Here is a 23736-nt window from a genome sequence, read left to right on the forward strand (position 1 = left end):
TCTCTAGTTGTTGTTCTTTTCCAGCTGTTGTCTGGTCTGCCTCTTTCTTTTCCCCTCTGGTTGGTATTCAAGTGCTTGTCTTGCTATGCTGCTTTGGTATTTCCTCAAAGTGTGCCGATCCATTTCCATTTTTTTCCCTTGACTGTAGTAGATAGAATAGAAGTATGCTTTATTGTCACTGAAAATTATACAAATTTTATGGACAAAGCTTAATTAAAGTCAGAAAAAATAAATAAATAATATATAACAAATACAATTTTCTGAAATTTGATAAATCGTCAATATAAAAAAAATATACATAAATACAAAATATAAGTTAATAAAGTAAAGAAAAAAAAACAAAATCGATATATTGCAACAATTTATAGAAATTGCAAAGTGAGCATACAACAAAGTAAACTATTTATAAACATAGAAACTAATAAGTTTAAGCTGCTGCATGTGACACCCAAATATAGATAAGTTTGGTTACTTGTACATTACTGTAATTTCTTAGTTAGTCATTAAGAAACTCTTCTACTGAATAATATGGTCTTTTAGATAGATGAGCTTTTATCATTTTACGGAACTTGGGGAAAGATGTTGCAGATTTGAGTTGTAAAAGAAGATGGTTGTATAGTTTTTTTGCGGAATATAATATAGATTTCTTTACTAACTCAGAGGACGGGATCGGTAAATAGACATCAAAATTTGAATTTCTGGTGGAGTAGTCATGACGAGGCCTTGCTGAAAAGACATGCATGTGTTTACGAATTAAGCAAACAGTTTCTAAAATATATAAAGATGTAAGGGTTAAAATGCCGTGATCTTTGAAGTAACTTCTGCAATGTGTTGTTCTTCTGAGGCCAAACAGGTACCTTATTGCTCTTTTTTGTAATTTAAAAATAACATCTAATTGGGCAGCTGTACTAGAACCCCAAAAAGGAAGACCATATCGAAGATGAGACTCGAACAAGGAAAAACATGTTAGTTTAGAAGATGCTAAATTGAGTTCTTTCGAAACAGATCTTATAGCATAGCAGGCTGAGGCGAGTTTCTTACTTAACAAATCGATATGAAGGGACCATTTGAGGTTGCTGTCTAAAAAAATACCAAGAAATTTGACAGAATCAACGGTAGAGATCTGGCTTTTATTAACAAGCAGGGGTTGAAGAGCACTTTTATTGGATAATACTACTGTCTTATCCACGTTAAAAGAGAGTAAATTAGAGTCAGACCAGGTTTTTATCGTAAGCAAATCAGAAGTTATAGTTGCATGAAGAGATGCAATAGTTGAGTTGCTCCAAGTGATACTGGTATCATCAGCAAAAAGAAAAATTTTTCCATCGATTTTTAAGTTAGTGATGTCATTTATAAAGATAAGGAACAGTAGAGGACCCAATACTGAACCTTGTGGTACTCCACATACAATGTTTTTGAGACTAGAGTCAGTATCATTTGCTCGAACTAGTTGTTTCCTATTATTCAAGTATGTTGGGTTATTTTGTTTGGCCAGTATATTTTGGGGATTTTTCTTAGAGATTTGTTTACAAATGTTTGTAGTTTTTTAGTTGTATTTTCGTCCTGTTTCCATGTTTCTGCTCCATAGAGCAGTATACTTTTAATGCAACTATTAAAGATTTTAATTTTTGTTGTTTCCGATTCAGAACCCATTTGCGCTATTTTGAGAATTTGTAGTAGTGTTAAGATCTGGTTAACACGTTGAACGTGTACGCCTGACACCTGCTTGATATTCTCCTAGGAACGCTCGGTATAGGGCTTCAACCTCTCATGCAAGATGGTTGACAATATCTTGTGTTCTGTATTTAGGAGAGCTATTCCGCGGTAATTATTGCATTGTAGTTGGTTCCCCTTTTTTGTGTAATGGTCATATTAAACCTAGGTTCCATTTCTCAGACCAAATTTTACAAGTATTTTTTGCATCAACTTGGTCCTCTGCTCTTCACCATGTTTAATAGCCTAATTTCGGTACTTAAAGTATATGTTGTTATACCCTGTTTTTAAACCAGGAGGAGTAAACTCTCAAAAGACAGATTCACACCCAATAATATCATTAGAAAAACCACCAAATCATCGTTTGTGGTTGATCATGTCGACCTTCGACGGTAATCCATGAATATTATATATTATACTAATACATCGCTATAAAGAGTTCATAAAACAACTGTTTTTTTATATAAAAGCAGACTAAAAACACAAGTCGCCGATATAACTTAATTAACCTATGAAATGTCAACTGTGTCAAAATTTCATAAGCGTCAGTGTACTTCCATGGACCGGTAACTATGGAATTTCCATGGTTACAGTATAATTTTCAACACCTGTAACATGAAATTTCGATTTTAATTTTTGGCAGCAACTATGAGGCATTTGAAATATGGCTAAACAACGCTGAATTTAAACTTTCACCTTATAAATAGTCCAAAACGTTTAAAACCCTAATCCCTTCGGAAACCTCGCGGGTAAGAGTGGGAAACCATTTTGCATCTTTTTGGGTACCCATAGTGACATTCTCAGCAAAATTCAGCTTCTTCGTATGATTTTTCGAGGTTTGGTGTTGGTGACAATTTCGTTCCTGACGAAGGGAGTATAGTGTTTTGTAAAAATTTTAATTGATAAATGGAAAAACAATCACAAGTATCATGAATAACATATTTATTAGCTGTAAACGAATAATAGAATAATTCTTAGTATACTTAAAATTATTCACAGCATTTTAGTTTATAGATATTCTAACCCTGAAACATAACTCATCTTTGATCAGCAGCATAATTTGGTCCTCGTAGTCTAAGATCCGAATATAGGCATAGGTCGATCTGTACCCATTTGCTTGCTGGATGAAACATTTTTTTTATTAAATTTTAGACATAGACACTTATTTCTAGCATGGGTTGCCTATCAAAATCGTGTCATAGTTATGCTTAAGGGGGGGGGGTCGCGGTCGTAGGGGTTGAAATCAATATTTCAAGCACATTTTTTCTGAAAGTAGGGTAGAATTACTTTATTTTTAAATTAAATAGACATATTTAGTACAACTCATAGATTATTTAAGAAAAATATTGAAAAATAAGCCAACGGTGGCAAATTTTTGAAGACACCTCAAAATATAATGAATTTTGCGGTGGACATCAGAACTCATCATTAGCTCATGGTAACCAAAAAATTCAAAAATATTTTATTAGCTTCGAGGTAACGCTGTGGAGTTTTTTAGTTTTATCGTCTTTTGACTTTTTGATATCACTCGGAAGTCAAAACAACGATTTTTTTTGCAAAAAGGGTGAAAATCAACATATTTATTATTGTTAAACAAAAAATAAGCATACAACAAAAAATATCTCGACAGCGTTACCTCAAGGAATGTCTAAAGAAAATATATCAAAATTCCATGTGGGTCGGTCAAGTAGTTTTGAGTTACAATGTCTACAGCTTTTGAAAAAAGCAGTTTTGAGGAAAAAGCGTTTGAAGTATTGTCAACTTTTATTTTCAATTTCATTTTTGTCTGTCAAATCGTAAAATGATGCACACCGGAATATCTTTTTGAATCGCGGAGTAATTTACAAAAAGAAAATGAGAACAGCTGTTGACCGTTGTTCATTATGTTCAAGCGTGCTGGCGCGAACCTGCTGTAAAGCAAGTCGAAGGTAGGGATATTCAACACTATCTCCGTACCTCCCTCCTTCTACTTACTTTGCGATCAGCCCCAGCGCGCTTGAGCGTAGTGAGAAACGGTCACAAGCTGTTCTCATTTTCGTTTGTTAATTACTCCGCGATTCAAGAAAATACTCCGGTGTGCATCAATTACGATTTGACAGACAAAAAAATTGAAAATAAAAGTTGACAATACTTTAAACGCGGTTTTTCTCAAAACAGCTTTTTTCAAAGACTGTAGACATTGTAACTCAAAGCTACTTGACCAACCCACCTGGAATTTTGTATACCTATATTTTCTTTAGACATTCCTTGAGGTAACGCTGTCCAGATATTTCTTGTTTTATATAATGAATGGGTTGCATTTGTGAGTCCATACTATTGTAGTAAAGAAAAAAAAGACGTTCTCACAAACAATTTATTTTACAACTGACGACCGGTTTCGCTGTCTACACTTTGCACAGCATCTTCAGGTCCCGGTTAAAGTAAAATTAAGCACAGGCGTAACCAGGATACTCCTCAGTGGGGGTTACAATTACTGGAAGGGGTATGGTGTTAAGCGTATATAGAGCTCAAAGTACATCCCAATCGGGGGGGGGGTTATAACCAAAACCCCCCTGGTTACGCCTATGAAATTAAATGCTACAAACAACAAAAAACCAGAGGTAGTTAAGTGGTCTGGTTTAAATCAAAAGTTAATGATCAAGCCAATATCAAAGTACATATATTTATGCATACACATAAACAAGTACGTACATGTGGGCATTTATGTGTATGCATAAATATATGTACTTTGATATTGGCTTGATCATTAACTTTTGATTTAAACCAGACCACTAACTAACTCTGGTTTTTTGTTTGTAGCATTTAATTTTACTTTAACCCGGACCTAAAGATGCTGTGCAAAGAGTAGACAGCGAAACCGGTCGTCAGTTGTAAAATAAATTGTTTGTGAGAACGTCTCTTTTTTCTTTACTACAATTCGTGTTTTGTTATTTTTTTGCTTAACAATAATAAATAGTAAAACCGTTACCGAAATGCTCCGTTGCTCCGAAATAATTGGGGGGGGGGGAAGCCGTTTCGGATAACAATAACATTGTTTTTGAAGTTATACTTCTTTACCGGCGATAGAGGGTGATTTTTTTATATGTTAAAACCTATCAGCCCGGCGCATGCGCATTATAACTTTGTTCTGATTGGATGTTCAAATGACATGTCAAAAATTATCCGATATGGCAGCTGTGGTTTGGAGGTAAAGGTAAAGGTAAACAAATGTATAATATATTAGTTTTATTGTTGTGAGGACAGAAACAAAAAAGTTTATAATATTGTAGTGACTTTTAAATAGTTTTTAAAAGCAACAGGTACGTAATAATTGTTAATGTATCATGGGTATAAACCTACCTATTTGATCTGCCAAAATACATAGTATGTAATACTTTTATTTATATAATTTGATTACCATCAAAATTTCTATCAATATTCACCTAATATATTGTTTTTTTACTCTATGTTTTGTTGTATTTTTTCAATTCTAAATTATTTCAATTCAAAATTAAAATAATTTGATCAATTTTCAAAATATCAAAATATCACAAGTTTAATCCGTTTAGTTAGTCGATCTTCGTAAATAATGACACATAGTGTCCGTGGCTAAGCGGAGAAGGCGAATGAATTCCAATACCAACCGCTCTTATCAGCGCTGGTTCGAGTCCCAATAGAAACTTTCTTTTTTGTTTTTTTTAATACATTTTATGATTGTAAGTATATTTATTATATAATTGTATTTTCAGAAAATACGTATTTAGTAAAAAAATTTTCGACAATTAATGTTCAGACATCATTTGTGGCTTGTTTAATGTGTTTGTGTGTGTTTTATTCTTTTATTATTTTAATTTTTGGCACTGTTCTAATAAAAATGTTTGAGAAGTAGTAAGTAGAAATTAGTTTAATATTTAAACAAAATATAAATAAAAAGTATATTAATTTCGTTTAAATCATATAATAGAAGTATAACTTCTTACGTGCGTACAAAGTACACACACATTCTTTTTTGTATTCTCCTTACATCAAATTACATAGTATTGGAGAGATATAGCTGCAAAACATCGTTGTCAAAGGAAAACACAAGAAAATAGAAGATTTCTTTAAAAAAAACACTCTAAACATGTTCATTTTCCTTAATTTTATTGCTTTTTCTAAATTCACTTTTTATTGACGAAATTATAGAAACTGTCAGCCATTTCGGTTAAACGATGTTTCGGTTAAAAATGTTTCGATTAACGGAGGTTTTACTGTATGTTGATTTTCACCTATTTTTGCAAAAAAATTCATTGTTTTGACTTGATATCAAAAAGTCAAAATTCGATAACACTAAAAAACTAAACAGCGTTGCCTCGACAAAACTCATAAGCTAATAGAATCTTTTTGAATTTTTTGTTGACCATGATCCAATGATGAGTTCTGATGTCCACCGCAAAATTCATTGTTTTTTGAGGTGTCTTTAAAAATTTGCCATCGTTGGCTTATTTTGCAATATTTTTTCTTGAATTTTCTCTTAAATAATCTATGAATTGTACTGAATACGCCTATTTAATTTAAAAATAAAATAATTCTACCATACTTTAAAAAAAATGTGCTTGAAATATTGATTTCAACCTATACGGCAACCCTTAAGCATAGTTATGACAGGATTTTGATAGGCAATCCAAACTAAAAATATTTGTCTATGTATGAAATTTAATAAAAACAATGTTTCATCCGGCAAGCAGATGGGTACCTACAGATCGGCCTATAGTCGGATCCCATACTATCAGTTGGTAAATGTAACAACTACTTTCGTTATCAAAGGCGGTAAGAAAACTGGTCATAGGACAACAACAATTAGTCATATATAATATATATGACTATATAAGTCCAATTTTGCAAAAATTGGCAAAATTACTAACTATTTAGGAATTTTTTTTGCCAATCTTACTAAAATTGGCAAAATTACCGACTAAAACATCTAGAAAGTTGCGTCTGAGTTTAGCGAACAGACATAAATATAATATTTTACCATGCGATAACGGATTTGCAGATTGAGTCTTTGGTTACTCAGAAATTTCCCCATCTTCAAAAAGGCTGGTCTTGAGTGCCATATTCTTGATCGAATTTCTGATTTCGGATTTAGATCTTCTGTAATGCAGAATCATTTTGTCCACTTGTTCAATATCTTCATTTTTTGTCTCGATCCTTGTTATGACTTAATACAATGGACCATATTCTTGAAAAATTACGTGACATGTTTTACTGGGCACAAATTGTTCACATGTACATCCAAGTAAGACAATTTATTATTACTAATATCTATTATTTAACACGTTGACGGATAGAACGTCTATAGAGGTCTACGTTTTACAAAAAATGTTAAAAAACTTATTGTTTCCATAAACTATAAGCGCTAAAAGAAGTTCAACAATGTCCATATTCTACTTTGCAAAATTTATAGTGTCACAACACTTGCTTATACATTTAACGCACTGTCCGTCAACGTGTTAACAGTCAAATTTTTTTGTCTAAATGCTTTAAACTGATCCTTATAGTATTTTTGTCAACAAAATTTCTTGGGCAGGGAAAAACTCCACCAAAAACATTTGCGTGTGCACAACGCAGCGTACGTACGTGGTATAGTCCTCCGGCCCGCGAAACATTTCGAAAATTTCATTTTGGCCCACGCTTAAAAGTATTTACCCACCCCTGACATAGATGGAAAAACAATAATAAGTATATATCATGAATAACATATTTATTAGCTGTAAACCAATAATACAAATTCTTAATAGACTTAAAATGATTCACAGCACTTTAGTTTGTAGATATTCTAACCCTGAAACATAATTCATCTTTGATCAGTCGCATAATCTGGTCCTCAGTAAATTTAACAACTACTTTTTCGTTATCAAAGGCGGTAAGAAAACTGGTCATAGAACCACAACAATTAGTCATATATGCCCTATACTTTCCACAGGCATTATCTAAAATATCTATTTCAAATTGGTATTTGGAACTACCATCCGAAGGGCCGATTAACTGTACAGTGAAATTAAATACATTATCTTTATACAGGAAATACAGCCTGAAGAGTTTCTTCCTGAATTTGATAATAAAACATTCTTCAAGAGTTTCCCCCTCAAAAAATGGTATTGCTACAACGTCCATCTGTAATAAATTCTCAGCGTGGTTATTTGCAACGTGCTCATAAATTTGATCGAATGGTATTTTTTGATCACAATCAAGATGGTCTTTTAATGGACAATTGAACGGCGAATAAACACATGTGGCCTCATGCTGCTTAATATCTGTATATTTCCCTAAAAACTTACATTTCTTGTGCTTACAAGGATAATTGATATGTTGCACAATTTGAGCAAGTAGAAAATTTTGAGTGTTATCAAATCCTTTTTTACAAGTTGGACACTCTTTAACACTTTCTTTACATGAGAGGCATATACTATGACCTGTGATACACTGATGGATGGGGGGTATCATATATTCAAAACAAACCTAAAACAAAAAAAAATCATTGAAATATTATACTCATCAAAAACATGTCAATTTGTATAAAATATAATGAAATATACGTGTTTGATCCGATAAGTCAGTGGTTCCCAACCTTTTACGTCTGGCGACCCACCTTCTGATGTTTTTTATATCCGCGACCCATCACTCACCCATAAAGATATATATCGACGCTGCCAAGCCAGAACGGCATAAACGCCAAAATGACCAGTTTTGAGGTAGATGCACGGAAAAATAGGATTTTAATTTCCGCACCAGACAGTCACCGCGGCATAACCGAAAACAAAGTGAAATAGGTGTAATATTGGTTTAAAGTTATTATAAACGCCAGTCTAGTCACGCACGTGAAGGTCGACGTGAACACCGATTGACACAACCGCCAGTGCCCATAAGATTATCATTGTGTACAGTTCGGTCCAGTAATAATAGTAAAGGTATGTATTTTTACAATTTTTATGGATAAGTAACATGATATTACTTACCTCTGCAATATTTTCAATTTGTATTGATTTTTGAAGCATAAACACCCTGAATTTCATTAAAAACTATGAGGCGTTTATGCCAAAACCAAATATTTACATCGTGGTTGACACAAGCGCCATTCCTCAATGGTATTCTTATGCAGGTTTCTTTTTTAAAAATTGCGCAAATAAAAAGCTTATTTTAAAATGTTTTATTATAACTTTGTACTAGTGTGATGAACAGTTCTTTTTGTACTACACCATATAGTTCAAATCAATTTTATATAGCTAAAAATGGCGATTGATTTTTGGCGTTTATGCCATAATATTTTTGTTGGAGATGAATAGCAGAAGTAAAAAATAATGGTCTTACTAAATGAAAATAAGCCATATACCGAAGTAGCACAAAATGATATACAGACTGGCAATAATTCCCCTATATTCCCCTTAGAGGTTTATGACATTTATAATGCCAACATTGCAGAAGCTTTTAGCAATGACATTATCATCTTTGAGGAACCACCAGACGTTGCAGCAGAAGAATAAATATTTAGTAACGATCTCACATCATGTTTAAACTTAGCAACAGAATTATTAAACCAGAGTATCATGCAGAATATTTATCTCTTAAAATGAACAACATAGTTCCAGATCAACTGGATGAAACAGATGTAGAAGATGAAACGGAGTGATTTTTTTTTTAAATTGCTTAAAAGTTAAAAGTTGTTAAATATTTTTCTGTTATTTTTCTGTTTTTTTTTTACTAACTTTTATTTTAAACTATATAAAAGAAGTAAATCTTATGTTATTTTTGTGAATAATTATTTTCTTATTTGTTTTAGAAATTAAAAAATAACTATTTTTATGTACCTCTGATTTTTGTGTTTTCTTAGATTTTAAGTTGTTGTTCTTTGAAAGTGTTTTTTGAGTTTTATTTTTATACCAATTTTTGTATAGCTCTTCTATTTGAGTATTATTTACTTTTAAGTATTTCATCCTAGCACCAAACACATTTTTAAAGAATTTAATTTAGGGTTTTGTTTTTAACTTAGAATGTATTTTTGATTAATAAAAAATAAAACCTATCAAAAATCTTCGTAATTTCGTAATTTGTTCTTGTTGGCATAAACGACAATTTTTAATTTTCGTTTTTTTTTTCATTAATGGCATATATCCCTTTTAAACGCCATTTTGGTTAACCTTACAACAATGCGATCGACGCAAACGCCAGAGGTAAGTTTGGCATATTCACCAATGGTATACATTGATTGGACATAAGCGCCATTTTCTAGTTTTTAATTTATTTCCCGTAGTATTTTCAGCCACATTAATGTTTACAAAATATTAAAATTTGAAAAAAAAATCACCAATTTTTTGAGTCAGTTTGCAGATAAGCAGAATTGGTAAAAATAAAAATAATCAGTTTTTTGTGTTTCCTGAAAAATCAAGTTAATGTCGTTTATGCCGTTTTGGCTTGACAGCGTCGATATAATGTAATATATTCAGCTACTGTAAGAGCCACGCCGCGAACAACCTGAAATCTGTCCGCGACCCACCTGAAATCTGTCCGCGACCCACTAGTGGGTCGCGACCCACCGGTTGGGAAACGCTGCGATAAGTAATTGCCTCTCTGCCCGACGCGACGGGGCCACTATCGCAAGAGAAATCTACTATCAAAAATGAATAACCATTTTCAATTTCGTTGCAAAACGAAAACACAGCCGAACCATATTCTAGTCCAATCTTTCCTTATGAGTCCTTAGTCTCAGTATCCGTATGGATTGCAAATTGTAGAAGCCTCGGAGGTGTAACCAGAGAAGGTTCCCATTGTTTTCATTCTGGTGGGATGTAGAATAGCATTATGTTGTTTTATATGCCATTAGAGTGAAAACTTAGTCTTTAAATCTACTATCGTGTAATACATTCTTGTAGACTGCTACGAACTGCTGTCTCGTCCACCGAATTCTCCAGATTTGGTCCTGCATTTCTTTTTGTTTCCAAACTTGAAGTCTCTCGTCGGGCAGAAATTTAAGTCAAACGAGGAGTTCATCATCACCACGGAAACCTACTTTGCAGACCTCGAGAAAATTTATTTTTTGGACGGGTTAAATAGCCCGATCAAAGAACAATCTGACCCCAAAAAAAATAAAGGATGAAAATTTGCAAATATGTAGTTGAAATGGTCTATTATTATATAAGAAAAAGTTTAGAATTCTACATTTACAAAATTCTAATTTTGATTAGAATTCTAATTCTAATTTTACAAAAATGGAGGGGATACCCCCTTCTTGGGGGGTGAAAAATATACATTCAAAATAAGTCCGGAATTAAATAAAATGACTAATTCTAAACAACTCTTTGTTCTATTTCTATAGAGTTTTTCCCGAAGTCAATACTTTTCGAGTTATTTGCGAATGAGTATGTTCATTTTTAACAAGAAAAAACATGTTTTAGACGGTTTTTTGCAAATACCTCAAAAAGTAAATATTTTATCGAAAAAAATATTCTTGGCTAAAATATAGCATATAAAAAATGGAAAAAAGGGTGTACGCATGAAGTCTGTAAACCCAGTAGAAGCAGAGTTGTAGATTCTTCTTCGTCAAATTCCAAATCGAATATTTCAATGTAAAATAACCAAAAAACGAAGCACTTTTCGGGGAAAATTCATTACAACTTTTTGAAAGTGTTTAAAAAAAGGTTTATTTTTGTTTTTCAAAAAAAGTTCTAACATTAAAAGTAAGTAAGTTACGCTCAAAATATTGTTGGTCCCTCTTATTTTTTGGTAAAAAGGATCACGAAAATCACCCCCTAATTAGCACCCCAAATAAATTTAATCGCTATCGCTTCATAAGTTACTTTAATTGTGTATTCTCTATATGATCTGTAAGTTTCATCGGTTCAAAGTGTTTATTTTTTAAAATACTGTAGTTAAAATGGCTTGAACGAGTAACTAATCACGAGTTTAGGCAAATTTTGAACAGCCATAGCATAACCAATTTTTGTCTAAGAAAACAAAAAAATTTTATTACTCTTTGAGATTTGTGGTATTACTAATAATTTTTAAGTTAACTTAAAAAAAATTTTTTCAAAATTAAAATAAATGTTTTATTTTAAAAGCAATTTTTTAAAAAATAAGCACTTTGAACCAATGAAACTTATAGGTCATACCAATAATGCATAAGGAAAGTAACTTGTAAAGCAATAACGATTAATTTTATTTAGGAAGCTAATTAGGGGGTGATTTTCGCGATTTTTTTTCCCAAAAAATAAAGGGACCAACAATATTTTGAGTGTAACTCACTTAATTTTAATGTTAGAAGTTTTAAAAAAAAAACAAGAATAAACTTTTTTTTAAACACTTTACAAAAGTTGTAATGAGTTTTCCACGAAAGTGCTCCGTTTTTTGGTAATTTCACGGTGAAATATTCAATTTGGCATTTGACGAATAAAAACCTATTTTTCATTAGCTACAGCTCTGCTTCTAGTGAGTCTAAAGTCTTCATGCATACACCATTTTTTAAATGTTTTTATAAGCTATATTTTTGCTAAGAATATTTTTTCGCTAAAATACTTGCTTTTTGAGTTATATGCCAAAAACCGTCCAAAAACATGTTTTATTTTTGTTAAAAATGAACATATACACTCGCAAATAACTCAACAAGTATTGACTTAGTGAAAAAGCTCTATAGAACAGAAGTTGCTTAGAATTACTCATTTTATCCAATTCCGGACTTATTTTGAACATATGTTTTTTCACCCCGTATTTTCCAATTTTTGTAAACTTTTTCTTATATAATAATAGACAATGTCAACTACCTCTTCCCAGATTTTCATCCTTCCTTTATTTTTTTGGAGGTTTTCGAAAAGTTTTGTGTTCGTTGATCGGGCTAAAAGGGTCAAGTATATCGAGCTAGAAGCGTTCAGAAATAAATCGCCACTTTTCCAAAATTTTCGATTTCCTTTTGAAGAATAAGTACTTATCGGATCGCACTAGTCCACTAGTATACAGTTAAAGTCTACCATTAATATATCATAGTGTGACCTGTGTCTCATAATGTTCGGTTCAGCCGTCTACGAACCTCCTCATTTTTAACCGTCGTCGACCCAGCTTAGTCGTCTGTGTACCCATAACTCAAAAGATTTCAAGAGTTTAAGCATAGCTTCACTTAGAGTTCACGGTTCCACTCTGTGATGATCTCGTATAATGTGAAGCTCTCGGGTAACAAAATACAGTCGAAGACAAGGTTCGTTTTTTAATACATTTTTATTTAGAATCAAAACGTACAAAAAGATAAGATAATTAGCCTTAGCGCTAACACAGACGGTGCGGCGTACGTCGACTGAACCCCCGCTGAGATGTCGAAAGCGACGCATCCCTTACTATACTTTGATGCAATGACACACACCAGACGCTCTTAAAATTTTCGTTGCATCGACGTTCCCGCGACCCATCCTACAATCCATATGTCGCCAATCGGTTTTACGACTTCGACGGCATATCATATATGCGTGTATCGTGGTACAACACAGAAGTTTGAGTTGTTTTCTAGCGAATTTTGTTGTGAGTGTTGCTAAATCTTGTTTAACGATGGAAATTACAGACTCGAACTATATTTTGACTTCAATTTTTTACTCCCATATCAAATTATTTTTATATGGGACTCATTGTATTTTTAATTTTTTTATCTTATTGTTTAAAGGGTTACTTAATTAGGTACATTTCTATCTGGAAAAAAAATAATCTACTAAATAAATTATTTTTCAAACTGTTTGAATTTTAATTTTTTTATCTTATTGTTTAAAGGGTTACTTAATTAGGTACATTTCTATCTGGAAAAAAAAAATAATCTACTAAATAAATTATTTTTCAAACTGTTTGAAACTAATATCACAAACAGTTAAACATAATTTTCAAATCTGTAACCATTGACCAGTTTGACTAGACTTGAGTTGTTTGTCAGAAGGATTGACTTTAATAAAAATAAAATTATTGACTCCATAAAAATAAAGATAATAAACAGTTCCATCCATCCAATGGCACTACAGCCCAAATCGAGCCTTGGCCTCCTTCAACAAGCTTCTCCAATCATTTCGATTTATCGCTGTTCTTTTCCATGAACGCGTTCCCAGGAAGTTCCTGGCATCCTCATCGACTTCGTCTTCCCATCTCTTTTTAGGTCTTCCAACAGGTCTTTTTCCCTGCATTCTTGCATTTAGCAATTTTCTGGGGATTCTATTCTCATGCATGCGGACCACGTGCCCTGCCCACCGTAATCTCTGCAGTTTAGTGTATTGTGCTAGAGTTGGTTCGCTATATTGCTCGTATATTTCTCTATTATACCTAATTCGCCAGTTGTTATTTTCATTTATTGGGCCCAGTATCCTACGTAATATTTTTCTTTCAAACACATCTAATGCATTGGCAGATTTCTGTGTCACCACCCATGTTTCGCAGCCATAACTTACTATGGGCCTAATTATTGTTTTATATACCCGGAGTTTTGTTTTCCGGTGTACGTCTCGCGATTTGAATATGTGGCCCATCGCGAAATAGGCTTTATTTGCCAGCACAAGCCTTCTATTTATTTCCGGTTCTTCTTCATAGCTTGCAACCAGATCCATTCCTAGGTACGTGAATCTATTCACATGTTCTCTATCGTCAATAAAGTGTTGTTGCGCCGGTCTATTTGATCTGGTTTGTATGAGTAGTTTTGTTTTATTTGTATTTATTGCTAGCCTTACCGCTTCTGCACTCTGTTTTAATTCAACGTAGGTTTCTTCCGCTGCATTCATTGTTCTGCTCATTATGTTTATATCATCTGCGTATGCTGCTAATTGGGTAGATTTGTTTGTAAGCATGTTATTTCCTCTCACCGTCAACCGTCTAATTACATATTCAAGAACAAGATTAAAAAGCGTTGGAGCCAGTCCGTCGCCTTGTTTCAGTTCTTGCGTTATCGTAAACGCATCAGTGATCTGTCCTTGAATACATACCTGTGCTTCTGTTTCTGTCATTGTCATTTGCACTAGTCGTATTAATTTTGATGGTATGCCAAATTCTTCCAATATATTAGGTAGAATTGTTCTATCTATTGAATCATAGGCTTGTTTAAAATCTACAAAGAGATTGTAAACGTCCATGTCATATTCCCATGCTTTGGCTAGTATTTGTTTAACTGTAAATAGTTGGTCAATGGTAGATCTATTTTGCCTAAACCCTGCTTGATATTCCCCGATGATTTTTTTCCGTGAGAGGTTGAAGTCTTCGATTAAGGATGTTTGTGAATATTTTGTATCCCGAACAAAGTAAAGAGATGCCTCTATAATTCTGACACAACAGTTTGTCTCCTTTTTTATGAATAGGGCAGATTATACTTTTCTTCCATTGTTGGGGGATTTCTTCTTCTATCCATATCTCTCGTATTAGCTGGTACATCTGTTGTGTCAAATTCCTTCCTCCTTGCTTGAGTAGTTCGGCCGGTATTTTATCTATTCCCGGTGCTTTATGGCTTTTTTGTATGTGGATTGCCGTTTGGACCTCCTCTAGCGTTGGGGGTCTAGTTAATTCATTTTCTTCTCCATCTTCCCCCAGCTCTTGTTGTACCTCCTGCCGTGCCTGCTGCTGCCTCTGTTGTTGTAATGGTGGTTGTGCCCCTTTGTTTAATACTTCCTTAAAATAAGTCATCCAGGTTATCTTAATTTCGTCCATATCGCTAATGATTTCGCCCTTCTTATTTTTGCAGAGGCTAGTCTTCGGTTTGTATCCCTGTCTTAAATGTTTGATAAGTTGGTATGCACTACGTGTTTCGTTTTCCTTAAACTCCCTCTCTATGTTTAGTATCCGTTGGTTTTCGTACTTTCTCTTTTTCTGCCTGCACAGTTTATCTGCTCCTCGTCTTTTGTTCTCAAAATCTGTTATAATAAACAGTTATCTTACCTTATTTATTATTTTATTTATTATGCTCTACCGGCCTTGTATTTACAATTTGACATAATTCAGTTCATACTTTTTTTTCTCTGATTCTGGCTTTGGTTTAGAACTAGAACCTTTAGCCACGTAATTGTATAACTTATCACTAAGTCAGGGGAGTAATGTGTAGTGTATGTGTTGAGTAAGTGTCTTGTTACTTTGCAAAGTCGACGTCATTGTCTTTGCAAAGAGACGCTAATTGTTTCCGAACGTCTGCGGTCCCTCCGGTCAGTTCATACTAATAACTTATATATAATTTTATTTGATGTCAGTGTAATTCGTCTTCTCTTTCCAGTGTGTAATTTCCATCGATACTATATATTCCTGAAACTTTCTTGCAGTCTTTTTCTTGGTCTATCTCGTCTCCTAGTCCCAACTGGTCTTCTTAGCAGTACCATCTTTGGCATTCTTTCCTTATCTATCCCCACGACATGACCTGCCCACCTGATTCTTTATGACTTTGTGTATCTTGTTATACTTGGTTCCTTGTAAAGCATCCTTAATTCTTGATTGGTGCTCTATGCCAGCCGTCTTCTGTATCTATATTCTTTCCCCTGATAATAGCTCTCAGTACGTTCCGTTCTCAACTCTCTATCATTTCTTCTTCTGTTTTATTTGGAACCCATGTCTCACACCCGTAAGTGACTGTTGCTCTTATTATGGTTTTGTATATTCTGGTTTTCATCATTCATTAATTTGTGAAACATCACTATTTCCCAATTAATGGGGTATAATAGAGGGGCATCAATTTAACACCTGTATTTGCTCAGTGGCGTACGATAGAATGGACAGCCTCTTAGTGTTATAAATAGTTTTTCTTAGGTTATATGCTTTCCCTCATAACGGTGTTATTTCTTGAACGTGGCTCTTTAATACTTACTAATAACTCCTGAAAAGATTTTTTAGACATTCTTGTAAAATTGAAAAATTCCATATAGTAGGACTGGAAAGAAATATCAATACATTATTCGAACGACAAGGTCAACACTAAGATCGTGGCTCCAAAGTACGTTTCTCATTTTTACAAAGGTTGCTCGGGCTTGTTCTGTTCCGGTTTTAATTTCTGAGGTTGGATCCCAGCTCTCATTGATATTACTGCCGAGACATAGGTACAAGTTTCTCTACTCTTTCCGGTGTGGCATCTCCGACTTTTATACGGTCATATTATACTGTATATAATTTTGTTTACTATCATAATATATTTAGTTTTCTTAACGTTGATTCATACTAATCACAGGTTTGTTTTATTTTGTTCATTAGATTTTGAAGGTTTTCTCCGCAATTAGCCGGCACTAAGGTATCGTCGGCATATCTAAAATTGTTCAAGGTTACTCCATTCACAATAATACCTTCGGTTTCTCCATTAAGGCTTCCTTAAATATTTCCTCTGAATACAAGTTAAAGAGTAAAAGCGATAGTAGACAGCCTTGTCTCACTCCTCTTTTCATATTTATTTCATCCGACGGTTCTTGTTCAACTTTTACTCTTGCCACTTGATGCCAGTATAGATTTCTAATTATTCGCAAATTTTTATCGTCCAACCCAACTGTTTTCGATATTTCTAGCATATTATGTCGCACCTTGTCAAAAGCCTTTTCAAAATCGATTTGAAGAGATGTATACATTTTGATTTATCTCGGAATCTCTGTATTAGTACCAGTATATTGAGCAAAGCTTCTCTTGTACCCAAGCCAATCCTAAATCTGAATTGAGTATTGGTAATTCTCTTTAATATTGTGTATAATCTGATATGTATTACTTGTAGGAAAACGTAAGTCTTCAAAACGTGATTCATCAGACTTATTGTCCGATAATCACTACATGTCTTTGCACGATGCTTCTTTGTTATTGTAAAAATCATTAGATAAACAAAATCGGCGATGAAACATTGAAAAAGGTTCAGCATACGAGTATGATCGACTAGGCGAAAAAAATGTTTAGGTTAGGTTTAAATGAAATAAGGTACTGACTATAAGAGACCTGGGTATACTGAGGCCAAATAAGCAAAGTGTATACCATAGTATAAAGCTTTTTCAGGTCTCAATGTAGAAAGTTGAGTATAGAATGTAATGTAATAATAATCAACGTTGAACATTTAAATCGATTCGCAATACGTAAGTAGTAGTATAATCCCAGCCAGTAACTACTAGTGCCGTGCTCAAGCTCGGATAAAGGAGGAGGGGGAGGGTTTGTGTCCGGTAGTAAAATCTACATAACGCACCACCACAGTACGCGTACCACCGGTTGGGAACCCCTGGTTTACGTCATAATCCGTTTTCCTGCACGCCTTTATAGTCCATTGTTTCACGGTTTTTGCTGTAAATTTTAAAGAACCGCTTGGATTGACATGAAATTTGGCATACGCATAGCTAACATGTCATAGAAAAAAAGTGATATGGTGCCGATGTGTGCTTTTGCCCTGGGGGTGAGGTTCACCCCATCTCGGGGGTGAAAAAATATATGTTCAAGATAAGTTCCGAAATGAATAAACTGACTAATTTTAAGCAACTTTTGTTCTATAGAGTTTTTTCACCAAATCAATACTTTTCGAGTTATTTGCAAGTGAATATGTTCATTTTTCAACAAAATAACAACGTTTTTAGACGGTTTTTCGCAAATCTCAAAACGTAAGCATTTTCTCGAAAAAAATATTCTTAGCAAAACTATAGCCTATAAAAAGTGAAAAAAATGGTGTATATATTAGGTCCCTACAGGTTCATATTCGAAAAATTCCAAATAGAATAATTCAATGTGGAATATCCAAATAATGAAGCATTATTGGGGAAAACACATTACAACTTTTTTAAAGTGTTTAAAAAAAATCTTTATTTTTGTTTTTATAAAAAAAATTTCTAGCATCAAATGTAAGCAAGTTACGCTCAAAACAAAGTTGGTCCCTTTTGTTTTGGTAAAAAATTAGGAAAATCACCCCCTAATTAGCAACTTAAACGAAATCGCTACCGTTACCGCTTCACAAGTTAATTTACTTATGTTGTGTTTATATGATCTGTAAGTTTCATCGATTCAAAGTGCTTATTTTTGAAAAAATTTGGTTTTAAAGCAAAATTTTAATTTTGAAAATTTTTTTTTCAATATAACTTAAAAATTGTCAAAGATACAAAAAAGTCTTAAACAATAAAAAAAGTCGGCTCTACTTTTCTGAATATTTTGTATTTTTTTGTTTTTCTGTAAGACAAAAACTGGTCAAGATTCGGTGTTTCTAAATTTGCATACACTCGTGATAAGTGACTAGTTCAAGCCCTTTTAACTACAGCTCTTTCAAAAATGAGGACTTTAAACCGATGAAACTTACAGATCGTATGATCAATACATACGCGAGTAAAAAACTTGTGAAGTGATAACAATTAAGTTCATTTGAAATGCTAATTAGGGGGTGATTTTCCCGATTTCTTACCAAAAAAAGGGACCAACTTTATTTTGAGCGTAACTTGTTTACTTTTGATGCTAAAAATTTTTTTAAAAAACAAAAATAAGCATCTGTTTAAACACGTTAAAAAAGTTAAAATGAGTTTTCCCCAAAAAAGTGCTTCGTTTTTTGGTTATGGCACGTTAAAATATACGATTTGGAATTTGACGAATATGAACCTATTTTTCATTGGCTATAACTCTGCTTCTACTAGATACAGTGACCTAATATATACACCAAGTTTTTCACTTTTTTACGTGATATATTTTTGATAAGAACTTTTTTTCGACCAAATACTTACTTTTTGAGTTATTTGCGAAAGACTGTCTGAAAACGTGGTTATTTTGAAGAAAAATTAACATATTCACTCGCAAATAACTCGACAAATGCTAACTTGGTGGAAAAACTTTATAGAACAAAAGTTGCTTAGAATTAGGCATTTTATCCATTTCTGGACTTATTTCGAACATATATTTTTCACCCCCAAAAGGGGTTGAAACTCACCCCTAGGGAAAAAGCACACATCGGCACAATATCACTTTTTTTCTTGTGACTTATTAGCTATATGTATGCCAAATTTCATGTCAATCCAAGCAGTTCTTTAAAATTTAGAGGTTTTTCAATATTTTACCGTCAAAGAACGTACTATTACAAATCTGTACCGTGGAGGTAAACAGTCGTATATCCACAATGTATGCATTTGCAAGAAAGCGCAAAACATACAGACTAGTCAATAAACTATAAAAAAAAATTATTTCCATTACGTCGAATTCAACATTATTGGTATATTATAATATGTAAATGCAAATATATTACTGGGTATTAGTATTGTTAAGAAATTATTTGCCTGATGTATAATAATGGGAGTTATGACTTTTTACCTCTATGTCTTTAAACAGGTAATATGCAAAATAAAAATCGTAAGTGATTACAAAAATAGTATATTCCGTATTTAAGAATGCAAAAACTAAATCACAATGTTTGGAACAAAAAAGAACTTTTGTTTTGCATTATCCCGTTTTAACACCCTCAAAATACCATTTAATATAAAAATGGAGCTACGATTGTTTACCACTACCGCATACGAAAACATACTAATATCTAATATACGCACGTATTTATGGAGTTGCTATAGATATACTACTGTTTACCTCAACTGACTAATGGAGTTGCTTTTGTTTCTAAACGCCTTATCTAGGCAACTAATAACGCTGGATGTACGATTTTTTGCCACAATATGCTATGAAAATCTGACAACAAGAGCGTGGTAGTAACTCCATTTCGGCAAAAAGTGGAGTTACGACTGTTTATCTCCACGGTACAGAAATATGTCTTAGGATTTTGCGTTCAAAACAGCCTAAATGTTCTTCATCACCTGTTTCATCGTATCATCGTCCACGTTCCTGACGCGTGAAGACGGGTTTAATTAGAATTTTGTATATAAATATTTTCGTTCTATTTGATACTAAAAGTTTCTTTAATCCATAGTACGCTCTATTTTCTAGATATGGAAAATAGTTTAAGGGCTAAGGCGTTCATTATTTCGTTAATAAAACGTAGCAAAAAATAATTACTAAAACAAGACAGTTGACTGGGATCAGCGAAGTAGGTATACCCATGCATGGACATAATAAAAATAGACTAAGTAAGGTATGGGCCGCTCAGTGCATCGAGGTGTAACGCCGATATCACGGACGTCATTGGTCAATATTCACTTTGAGTGGTCTAGCCACCTTTGTCGGTCACAAGCGCGGGATCGCTTGGTTAAAAGAGATAAATAGACCACCGATCGACTTCCCGCGGGTTGCGCTATTTTGCTCTGTATGTCTTGTTTATCCTTATTATGTCTATGAGTATACCTGTATCTAAGCATGTTAAACTGTTTTCATTCCAAAAATGTTATATGTACATCTTGTTTAAAATGCTAAATGATTAAAATCTTCGTTTTATTTTATATAAAATAAAGACACAACTTACCATGCATTCTAATTCCTTTAGGAGATTATCATTCATATTATTACTCGACTCTTCATCATCAGTATCACTAAACTCTATTACCTCATCCTCCTCTTTGAAAATTTCAATTCTGGCTACTATTGAAGTAGGATCATTTAAAATATTCTTTAAATCAGTTTTTTCAAGTGGTGTCGTTACATTAATTTTATTTTGTAGTTCGTGCGAGCAAGACCTATTTCCATTTTCCAAAATTAGTTTGTAAGAAACCTCCTCATCTACGTCATTACCAATATAAGACACTGTACAATAAAATATTTGTCTCTTTGAATCGCTGGAACGATTAACTAAATATAATCCTTCTCCATAAGGCAAAAGATAATTTTCGTTGTGACTATTGACAAAGTCCACTTCGAATGGATGTTCACTAAGAATAAATATTTTATGTTTCTGAGAAAAGTGGTCTAATAAATCGTTAACACAGCCTTTCCAGTCACATGATGTATTTGGATTCATTGGGCATTCATACTTTCTGAAACTACATGAATCTTCATGTTTTTCCATGTCTTTAGGAAATAGATTTTCAAGGCATCCATATTCGTTGTTACAGCAAGGGAATTTTAGATATTGTACCGCGGCTTCATAAGCTTCATTTCTTATCCCTTTGTCAGGGTATTTGCAACGACCACAGCTAGAGCCCTTTGAATAGCAATAGACTGGAAATCGAGAAAGCACTTTTTGGCACTGTGCACAGAGAAGGTAAGGCAACGTCTCTGTTGGTATATAATTTGAAGTTACGGACATTCTAGTTAAAAATCTAAAAATAAACAACAAAAAAATAATAATAATAAGAATAAAAAGCAGTAAAAATAATAATTATTTAATTTAAAATCATTTATCGATATTCGCTCCGTGTATGACTGACCTAGCGCCTTCACCGGACATTTTTGGAGATTACAATTTGAGGTTAAGCATATTATAAATACATATTGTGAAGTTGAAAATTATTAATAATTAGTTCTTTAACGATACTTTTCAAAATCCATATTATAAAATGGATGCAGTATGTAATGATAATTGGGTTTCTATTTTATCTTTACAACTCAAAACGGAACAGAAAGGAAAAATCTATCGTCGTTTTTAAACTAGGAGTAATTCAAATTTACCGCGCTGTAATGCTTTTTTGTAATTGGTCCAACCGCAGACAAGTTTACTCCACTAAATTATTAAATTTTGACACTATGTATTAACATTTGAAGCGTACACGGGATAAAAAGTCAAAAGTTAAAAACCGGCTGTCCATTTATGTAGAAATTGCATTTTTTACGCCATCTTGTAGTAAATTCCAGTTTGCATCTTCTGAAACCTTTAAACACGGTAATAACAAGTCACGAGAAAAGGCCCATAAATATAATGCCCATACACGAGAAAAATAAGCTAAATCCACGCGTTAACATAACAATAACTCAAAATGGTTAATCTGTGACATAGCAGGTTTTTTCCGTATAGCCCTCATTTATAAAATTTTGACACTATTGACATTTAAAATTTATACGTTAATTAAGGCCATCGGTACATAATTTGCAAATATTTTACGGATATCCCTACTTTTTTTGTCTTTACACGGCAAATTACGTGTTGTAAAATTCACACTGGTATGGATTTTAAACATTACTAGAATGTCATTCTACTTGAAAATGTCATCATTAACTTAAAGAGATGGCTTTTGAATATTCTTGGATAACTGTTATTTGCATAATTGCAAATTATTAATTCAGTTAATAAATGTGATTATTTCATTCATAGGAGATTCTGACCAATAGAAAGCTACAGAAATCTGAATTAAATCGATAACTTTTGATAATCTCCCGTCGTTAAGTATATTACGTCAGATGCCCTTCGTTCCTACGAAAAAATACATTAAGTGACATTAATGACAATTAATGTTTTAAAAATTATAAAAGTGATGACTTTCAATCGTCAAATATTTATAAAAACTGTGTGTTTAATGGTACTTACATAAATAAATTACAATAATATTTTGGTTTTGAACAGTTTTATTCATGAAATAATCGCAACAAATTGCACTCGACCTCTGAAATTAATATAGAATTTTTGCTCTCGTGACACTTTGACATAATTTCACTCGCCTTCGGCTCGTGAAATTAAAACTGTCACAGTGTCACTCGGGAAAAATTCAATAATTTCAGAGCTCTTGTGCAATTACTACTGATTATTTCATTCACAGGAGATTCTGACCAATAGAAAGCTACAGAAATCTGAATTAAATCGATAATTTTTGATAATCTCCCGTCGTTAAGAATATTACGTCAGATGCCCTTCGTTGCTACGAAAAAATACATTCAGTGACATTAATGACAATTAATGTTTTAAAAATTATAAAAGTGATGACTTTCAATCGTCAAATATTTATAAAAACTGTGTGTTTAATGGTACTTACATAAATAAATTACAATAAAATTTTGGTTTTGAACAGTTTTATTCATGAAATAATCGCAACAAATTGCACTCGACCTCTGAAATTAATATACAATTTTTGCTCTCGTGACACTTTCGACATAATTTCACTCGCCTTCGGCTCGTGAAATAAAAATTGTCAAAGTGTCACTCGGGAAAAATTCAATAATTTCAGAGCTCTTGTGCAATTACTACTGATAATTTTTTCAGTAACTATGTATTCAGTGATTGTAATAATT

General features: G+C 33.0%; 1 protein-coding gene across 1 annotated transcript in view; it reads right to left on the minus strand.

Annotated features, from left to right (window-relative positions):
* Positions 1–7420: 7420 nt before the first annotated feature.
* The window catches only part of LOC114331430 (uncharacterized), a 31286-nt gene continuing 14970 nt past the window's right edge, over positions 7421–23736 (minus strand). Inside the window, exons 2-3 of the mRNA XM_028281010.2 lie at positions 21044–21836; positions 7421–8193 (exon numbers count right to left, since the gene is read on the minus strand). Of these exons, the coding sequence (XP_028136811.1) occupies positions 7495–8193; positions 21044–21823 (1479 nt within the window). The 5' untranslated portion in view covers positions 21824–21836 and the 3' untranslated portion in view covers positions 7421–7494. The remainder of the gene's footprint in view (positions 8194–21043; positions 21837–23736) is intronic.

Source organism: Diabrotica virgifera, chromosome 7 (genome assembly GCF_917563875.1).
Source record: "Diabrotica virgifera virgifera chromosome 7, PGI_DIABVI_V3a".
NCBI classification, from domain to species: Eukaryota; Metazoa; Arthropoda; class Insecta; order Coleoptera; family Chrysomelidae; genus Diabrotica; species Diabrotica virgifera.